General features: G+C 35.9%; 1 protein-coding gene across 1 annotated transcript in view; it reads left to right on the top strand.

Moving 5' to 3' along the window:
• Nucleotides 1–317: 317 nt before the first annotated feature.
• Nucleotides 318–9,454, top strand: part of SLC16A10 (solute carrier family 16 member 10) — a 46,576-nt gene continuing 37,439 nt past the window's right edge. The window contains exon 1 of the mRNA XM_019474604.1: nt 318–426. Coding sequence (XP_019330149.1) covers nt 318–426 — 109 coding nt within the window. The remainder of the gene's footprint in view (nt 427–9,454) is intronic.

Raw genomic sequence — 9,454 nt, 5'->3', positions numbered from 1 at the left:
GACTAGATAGGACAGATGTGAACTCCAAATCTGCTAAGAAGTACTTCAGCAAGCTGTAGTTCAAATCAGTCTGACAGATATGGGACATATATCGCAGTTGCATATGTGAAATACTACATATGCAGCAAGTCACATTCATGAGGGTTTATCAGCTGTATATCTAAGATAAAATTACTTTGTGTGTACAAAGTAGCAATTTGTCAGGTTTTCTAGATGTATGGCAACCTGGGAATTTGGATTGCTGGAAATCAGATAGATAACTGCCTGAGTAGTTGGGCACTAAATTAATGAGAAATAGTCTATTGTCCCAGTAAGTGATGTTGGCAGACTTGAAAATTTTGGATGGAGATGAGGTAGAAGAACAAGGTCAAGAGTTAGTGGCTGATTCACTTGGTTACAAGGGTTACAGAGTACATAAGCTGTCACGTGCGTGTAACTGATATAAAGGGCACATGCTGACATAGAGATTACCCTGTCGTATGTGCTTTTTCTTGTATTTGCTCTTATCAACCCTTCCATGCAAATGAGTCCCTCTTCCTATTAATCCTCTGAAAGGGACAATGCTTTAATCCATTTGTTTGCTGTGCAAAAACTTATGGTACCCCTGTTATTTTACTAAGTTTTCAGTATTTGAAAGGAAGAGAATGGGAGATATGGGTGAAAGAAAATGTGACGTGTAAATCCCCTTTTTTCCTCAGCCTGTGAAAACAACATTTAATTCTTAGTGTCACTTAAAAATAGTCCAGTTTTGGACTTGTATTTCCATTTGGCAATGTATTTGTGATGAGGCTGATAAATTTATATGTAAATATTGAAAAAGAAAAAAGTAAGCATTCTTTATGAAAGGTAGCCATACTGAACTTCTTATTTGTCACCTCACTTTACCTTAAGATTGCTCCTTTCAGAGTCAAATGTAGCTTTCCACAGAACTTGTAGCACAAAATAATGTTACAATTGCAAAGACAGGGTTTTGCTGTGTAGTTCAATGTTTGTACTTGTAATACTAAATGCAGGCACATGCCTCTGAACACTTGTCTGGTTTTTTTGGATTGAAATATCCGGTTTCAAAATAGATACTTGTTTCTATATAAATGCAGATTCTTCCCATCTGAAGCAGATGCTAGTTCAACAATCAGATCTCACCTTGAAAAATATTTACCTGTTACAGCATCTAAATGATTTGTCCTAAAATCACTTGTTCTCCTGTTTTATTTGCTCTGTGTGATAATATTTTGGGTTTGGTTAGTGTACTTTTTTCTTTATGGTAAATAGTCTGTCCCTTGCTGAAAATGGGGACTTGTTTGCCTATAAAGTCCTAAATGTGATGCTCTTAATGACTATTTTGAGGTGGATAGTGGGGAATGGTGGTTTGTAACATTAGGAGATCTTTTAGGTAACAGTTTGAGCCTTCAAGATATGGATTTAAGACCTAAATTAAGTTTGCTTATTGTCTAGGGACGTACAGAACATAAGGGGAATATATGCTGACATAACCAGAGAATACATGCTGTTACAATCTGTCCTGAGGATGCTCACAAAGTGAGATGTGATGGGGTCTCTTAGCCAATTCTGATGGATTCAGAAGGATCTTTGCATGTGAAAAGTTAGGGCTAGTTTGTGAGCTGCTTGATGGCAAACTATGCTCCTGAACTTCAAATAGTGTACCAAACGTACTTGTGAAGTCAGATTTCTTTATCTTGTCTGTTTTTATCTTCTTCATGGTCTCACAAGGACTTCTGATGCTATAGAAGTGAAATGTATGCTTGTGCCATTTAAAAGGCAACCTTGATTTGCAGGTCTTGCCCCAATGCATTTGAGGTGTGGGAAAGGAAGAAGACTAGTAGCTCCATTAAGAACTTAGGAGTTTGGGTCTTGAGGTCTGATCTATGCTATAGCTCTAAAACACGAGACCATTGCATGACGTGTTTGGTTGCAGATACGTTTGGAATATGCGTGTAACTGTTGGTTGTGAGAGCAGTGAGGATTAAACCTTTCTGGCAAATCAGGCTGTCATCTTTGAAGTTAATAGCAAATACTCTCTTACGCAGAATGTTACTGATCCTAAATCAAAAGAGAACATGATCCTTGGTGTTCAACTGTTTGTTATTTAAAAAAAAATGAATAAAGAAACCAATGCTAATTTGGGGGGAGGGAAGGAAAGATAAAAATGTGCCTGGAAATCAGTTCTGGAATTCAATTTTTTGAATTAGGCCATTAGTTAAAAATGCGATTACATTGTGCTTTGAAAACTGTCTCAGGCAGTCAGCAGAAAGCATTCTTGTATGACTTCTAAAAGGAAAACGAAGTGGTTACAGCCATTTCTTATCGATTTGTTCCTTGTTTATTCTTCCTACCACAGCATTTTCAGACTTTATTAAGTGGCAAAGGTCAAGCTCAGTTTGCCATGAAATCCAAATGCATGTGTTTTTCTGTTAATGATTGACTTCAGCCTTCCTTTAAAGGTTCCTGAAGGCTTAATACTTATAATCTCTACCAGCAATATTTTGCCTAACAGTGCACTTCTTACTTTTGAGCTTTTGTTTTAGCTTTTACTAACTTAAGCATTTGTTTATTTTCCTCTAACTTCTTAAACTACATAGAAGATCTGCAGTCTCTCTAGTTGTAAAAGTTGTTTGCCTATAAGAACATCTTTTTCTTTAACTGTTTCAGGTTCCTATTTTGTGCCTTATAGTTTGAAGAAAACATCATGATCAGTTTCCCATGATAGTTGCTTTGGATTCACCATTACTATCTGTTTTGTTGATTTGTTAAAGGGGGAACCAACAAGCAAAAAAGCCCCCAAAACTGCCTGAGCTTGTGGTGTTATAGCCAGTGTAAATTAGATGATAAGTAATCGGCTAGTTGCAGTGATAGGGGATGTTTTGTCAGTGCATGAATCCCCATTTTTCTGACTCTTCTGTTTTCCTGCTCCTTATGCTCACAAGGACTTGATCTCAGTAGAAATTGTGATCTTGTGTTGTCATTATGAAGGTAGAGGGTGAAACTAGTCTAGTCCTATCTTTGTAAATGGCAAGCCTGGGGAGGGTCACTGTATTAAGGATATACATGAATCTCTTCTGGCACTTGGTCTTTCATCTCTGTCACACATCATATGTGTCAGAGAACACTTATGGTGTATAAAGCCTTGGAGGAAATCAGTGTATGTTCTGACTTGATATAATGTTTGTTTTTGTTTCTTACTCCTACTATATGAGCTTATTTTGCTAATTTTACAATGTATTGACAAGTTTATGCTCCTTCCCACCTTGTTGCATCAAGATGGCACATACAAACCTGAAGTAGCACTTTGGACTGTCACAAGGCATGTATACTGAAGAGATGCTATGCATAAGCACAGGAAAGCTTACAGCTATTTGTAAAAATCTGTGAGTTCAATCTTTTCATTCAGAGTAAACTAATTTAGACTGTCTGATAATGACTTAATGTCTGCTGAAAACGGAGGTTATGCTTTCATGCTTGTGATATGGAAACAGGGTGTCTGTTCAAAGATCTCTTTATTGGGATCCAGTGGGTCATATGTAATTCTTGGTTTTTGATGCATTAGGACTAGCAGTATCTTTCAGTAATAAGGTTATTCAATAAGACTTGTTCCTCAGGGACAAGAAAAAAGAAAGAGTGGGGAAAAAAAACAATGTCTTGTATTCCTGTCGGATACTTCCACTAGTCTCTGGTTCATAAATCTTTGGTATTGGCCATGATCTCTTTGAGTGTGTTGTGGAAATCTGATTAGATCCTTTATAGATAATTCTGATTCTTAAAGCCTGTTCAAGATAGCTTTGCTGTCCAAGAGATGGTATTTCCTTGCGCTAAATTGTCTTTGCCCAAAATATTTTAGAATTTTCATTTAAATTTGGATTTAATTTTTTGTTTGTTTTTTGGGTAGTATTGCTTTAAGGGAGAGCCTAGCTCAGACACCTGCAAAATATATGCTTGAAAGTAAGCAGACTGAAAGCTGTAGTCATGTAACCCGAGTTCAGAGTATAGGGTACTTCCTGTGGCAGCATTATGTCATAAATTTATTTTTAGTCCTTAAACACATACTTTCTCTAATGGGATCAGCAGATCTCTTGAATAGAACAAGCATTGCATTTTTTTGACAGTAGGAATTCTAAATGTGTCAATACATGCATTTTAACATCTGCTTTCCTTTTCTACTGACATACTGTTCTGTGATCTTTGGATTGCTCAGTAATGGGAACAGCTGTGTGGAAATTCAGTTGCTCTCCCTTTTGCACCCACAACTAATGAAATTCCTCAGAATTCATGAGAAGCTACTGAGCAGTCTCTGAAACAATTTTCACAGGCGTGTGTAAGCAAAGCACGTAGCACAAGGCATTTGACATGTCTTTGGGTAGTGATAGGTTGGATAAAAATAGGGTTGGCAGTTTCCAGGAGGCTGACCTACAGAGGCTCTCTGCGGACATGGGAGGATATTCTGATACTTTAATGGTTCTGTTGCTCTGTTGGTTACCTAACATGTGTTGAACAATTCCCTCTTGGAAATCACTAGCTTTTCCCTGGAGAAAGAAAAATAGATAATGGATAAAAGAGGATGTATCTGGAGTGCCTTAGGCAAAGGGTAACCCTGTGCTTCTGGGCACAGGCAACAATAGAACAATATTGATGGAAAAAGTATGTCAGTAGGAGGGAGATACAGTAGTTCTAAGCAATAAAGCTTACAGCTGTAATGCTAACAATAGGTTTCATGAGATCTACTTGTAAGGATCTCTTTGGCTTAGAATTTAAGGACACCCTCAACTCCTTTTTATTTCCTAAGGAAATAAAAAAGGTTTTAATCTTACGGCTTTAGTTCTATTTTTTTTTCTTAATCTGAAGGAGTCTTTACATCTCTAAGATTCACAAACAAGGGATTGGTGGTTAACCTAATATTGCCAACCTAAATTTATTTTCTGAAGAACTGCTAATGTTTAACATGATCTTCAGAATCCAGTTTTTCAAGAAGGGGTTTAGAACAGTATTCTTCCATACATTAGTGTCTTAGAATAACTTGAGTTGGAAGAGACTCTGGTTATCTGGTCTGACACCCCTCACTCAAAGCAGGGCCAAGTTAAATACACTGAACTTCTGAGTTAGATCAGGTTGTTCACGGCCTTGTCCAGTCAAGTCTTCAAGATATCCAAGGATGGAAAATTCCATAGTTTTTCTGGACCACACATTCTGGTGTTTGACTACTTCGGTGAAAAATTGTTTCAAAACATCTAATTGGAATATCCTTTATTGCAGTTTCAGTTGTTTTTTTGTCCTGTCACTGTGCACCACTGCAAAGAGACTAGCTCTATATTCTGTAATAATCACCTGTTAGATATCTGGAGGCACTAATGAGAAGTCCAGGAGCTCAAAAGGAATCTAATCTGCAGGATGAAAAAATTCAAACTTTGTAGCCTGTCCTCATACGTGAGTATGTTGGTAGCTGACTGTTAGACTTCCTGAGTTCTTGTGTTATTGCTGAGTAATTAATATGGCAGATTAAATTTAGTGTACATGTCTCGTGTACATTTTTTCCCATGCTGGGAAAAAAATGGCCTCTACATCAGTCATTACCATTAGTGGGAAAATAAGGTCATGGATAGTTTTCTAAACATCCTTACTCTGAAGCAGTTGCAATACTTAAAAAAAAAAAAAGGATAATTAGGAGATAGAGAATGGAAAAAAAAAGTTATGTTAGCACAGAAACTTACTGGTTGTCCCATATTAAATACTATATGCAGTTCTGACTACCCTGTCTCAGAAACAGTATAATACTATTAGACTTAATATAAAGGGGGAAGAGGGAAAAGTGTATCTCCTATACAAAGACAGACTAAGTCAAAAAGATGCTTCATTTTGGAGAAGAAGCTAGTATGAACAGATCTGAGAAAGGCAAATAAAATCATATGTTGCAAGAGGAAGTTTAGCAGGGATGATTAGTTCATATTTCTTACAGCAGAGTAATTAAAGTATGAGCAGGTTCAAAACAAAGGGGAGTTTATTTTTTATGTGGTGCTGGTGCCTGAGCATGTTCCCTAACTGTTTACAATAAAATGCAGTGAAGCCAAAGTAATATTGATGGAACTAAATGTTCTTGAAGAATGGTTAGATGCAACTTTCTGCTTAGGAGGCCTCTAAGCTGCTTATTGCTGGATGTTGGGAGAATGTAACCAGGGAAGAAGTATTGCAGGATGCTAGCCCTTTTTCAAATGTTCTTTGTCTAAGTATTTTGTGGTGGTCAGAAACAGGTTACTGGGCTAAATCAGTCTTTGATCTACACACTATTGCAATTCTTTTGTTCTTAAAAATAAATGCCATGTAAATGTGATTATGCAGGCAAGGAATTATTAATACTAGCTGGAGGTGAGCAAATTATCTCCAGAAATAACTTTGAACAACCACTTCTGTTTCCTCCAGAACAGGATCTCTCAAATTCCTGAGCTATGCTCATAACAAATCTTCTTATGGAAGCCAATCTTCTGCTTTGCTGAAGAGAATATTCTTGTATGTAAATGGCCATAATAGAAGTGGAGGTCCTTCACACAGCTCATAGTTGAGTTAGAGTAGTTTGCTGTAAGATGTTGCGGATGCTGAAAATGTGTAAGTGTTCCAGGAGAGGATGGCAGTTCATGGAGGAGAAATCACCAGAATATTGATAAATACACTGAAGAAAAAAAAAAGTAATGTCCAAATTTGTTTAGTAGGAAAAACAAAACAAAAAACTGGCTTAGGAAGTCCCTCAGCTGTTAATGGTTTGAAGCTGGGAGAGTACATACAGGCTTCCTTATTCTTGCATAAATCATAACTAATAACTTAATGGAAGCATGAAGATTTTCATATTGTAGATATTGTCCTTCCCTTTTCTCCAAGTATTTTTATAAAATACAAGGAAAACCCTCCTAAATATTATTAAAGTTGACTTTTCAGAAGTTACTAAGTGCCATTATTTAAGCAGTTATATTAACTTTCCATTATGATGTTATTGTAGTAGGCTACTTCTGCACAAACCTTTGCAGTGTGAGGCAATGAAACATTTTTAAACATCTGCCATTCATATAACTTGTCCTATATTGTTTATTTTACACGATCATTTTAAAATAATTTTTCTTGGAAATCTGCTTTCGAGAATACTTTCCATAAAACAACAAGAATTTCACACACTTTCAGTATGAGAAGTATTATTTCCATCAAGAAATTCAATTGAGAGATTGACTCTGAAGCAGTTTGTCTCTGATTTCTGTACTTTCTGTTCATTATGAGTTAACAGAAGACTTTCGTTATCCAGCATCATTACAGTTTGTACTTAAAAGTATTAGCAGTGTAGTATGGCCTGAACTACTGTACTGGTTACATGATGAGACAGTGGGAGAACTGATTTTTAGGAAGGATGTTTGACAGTGAGCAGAGGTACTGGTTTAGGGGATGATTGGCCAGTCTATTTTACAAGTGCTTAAAACCAGTGTAGCTATAGGTCTTTGCACATGAGAATGTTATATTAAATGTAGAAAGCTTGCTCTCACTTTCCACAGTCTGTGCTTCTTAGTATGTGTAGTGTCAAACAGATTATTCTGCAAGCTATCCAGTGAACTGTAATAATACTGCTCTCTTGGTTTGCTGCATGAGCTACGCAAACACACATCTGATTTTTTTAATGTGGGGAAACAAAATATTTTTGAGTTGATTTTAAATCCTCAATTTAAATATTCTTCTCTTCACTTGCCTCATATCACTTGTCTTCCAGACAGTAGTTTTTTGTTCCCTGTCTCAACCAGAAAAATCTTAGGGGAAGATATTAAAAAAAAAAAAACAAACCCTTGAAGTTCATTAAAGAATGAAGGGTGTTATTACTGTGTTAAGCCAACCACTTGAAAGACACTTGTGAGGATAAAACTGATGAGATTTTTATTGTAATACATAGTAAAAAAAAATTAACTGACGAGGAATGCTATGGATGAGTAGCCTTTATTTGAATTTATGCATGATAAAGCATTCCCATGGGATATGGTATTAATGCTTTCTTTTCTGTTGTCTAGGACTAGGACTCAAGTCCTAGTGCTTGAGTCTAAAGAATGAACTAAAACATTTAACAGCTTGGTTTGTAGTATGGTAGGTAAATATGTATTAAATAATCTAGCTGTGACGATGGCAATGATTTTGTGAATGCTCAGATATTAGATACTATGTTTATAGCTGAAGACAAAAGACCATTTAAAATAAGGCTGATCTTCAAAAAAACAAAAAACAAAAAAAAAAAAACCAAAACAAAACCACCATGGTAAAACAGCAGCATATTTGTGGAGTATGTGGTATAGTTTCATTGCTGTAGACTTTTGAACAGAAATAAAGAAATATGAGAATATATATTCAGATTATAGCTGAAGTACATACATTTGTTGTGAACTGATAAGAAAAGAACATGTAGCTGTGACCTTTCATTTTGGAATAATTTTAGTTATAATAAAGCTTAGTTTTTTTGTAATCTATTTTGTGTTTCAATGGCACAGAAACAGACTTTTCAGTATAGATGCTACCAATAGGCTTTCTGGTCTGATACTTTTATCTTAAGGATAACTTCTGTTCCATCTTCTAGGGAAGCTTGGGAATTGGTTAGTCTGCAGTTACACATTTTGAGGGGCTAATTCTTAACTTCCAGTGCCTTAAGGAAGGCTTAAGTCCCTAAAGTAGGAATAGCTTTTCTATGGCAATCAAAATGTTTTGTGTATGAATATGAATGCAGTTGTATGTAGCAATTAAGTGCTGTATTAGTATCTGAATTAGCAGCTCTGGAATATAGCCAGCTTGTGGCCAGGAAAGGGGCCAATAGCCTGGAGGAGGGAAATGTTTTAATTAATATGTAATGACTGCTCTAGAGAGCTCTCATTATTCTGGCAAGTTGCATTTGTAACTTTTCATATTACTTGTTTGGGGCAGTTGTAATTTATTTAAAAAATGTGGAAGACAATTCATTGTACCTTTTTCATACTGAGTGAAAAAGTATAAGAATACTTGAAAACTTACTTGAGCAAAGTGAAACTGAAAATTACCTGAATCTATTTAATATGTTTTATAGCCATCAATTTCTTCATAGGATCAAGATATTGCAGCAAGAATTATTTGCCTTAAGGAAATAAACGATTTACACATGTGCTGTTCTGTTTATATCTTGATTCTTTTTGCTGCTAGGTTTCTTCACAAAGGATGAATAAAGTAAATTTTCTTGAACTATGCATACATGTGAAGTTAAATGTCAATAACATTCTTTTCATTAAATAACAAAGCTGTTCATACAAGACATGCCAACAACATGTCTTTAAGTTACGTTTCTGTAGGACCAAGAGCCTCATATTAACTTAAAGTTGTAATTTACAAGACTCCAGTTTCCATTAGGTAGGTAAGTGGTAAAGCATGGGCTCCCACTTCAGTTTAATCGCAGTGCCATTCTGAA

Source organism: Aptenodytes forsteri, unplaced genomic scaffold (genome assembly GCF_000699145.1).
Source record: "Aptenodytes forsteri isolate BGI_AS27 unplaced genomic scaffold, ASM69914v1 Scaffold217, whole genome shotgun sequence".
NCBI lineage: Eukaryota > Metazoa > Chordata > Aves > Sphenisciformes > Spheniscidae > Aptenodytes > Aptenodytes forsteri.
Note: the sequence above shows the minus strand (reverse complement) of the source record. Positions and strands in the feature narration are given on the sequence as shown.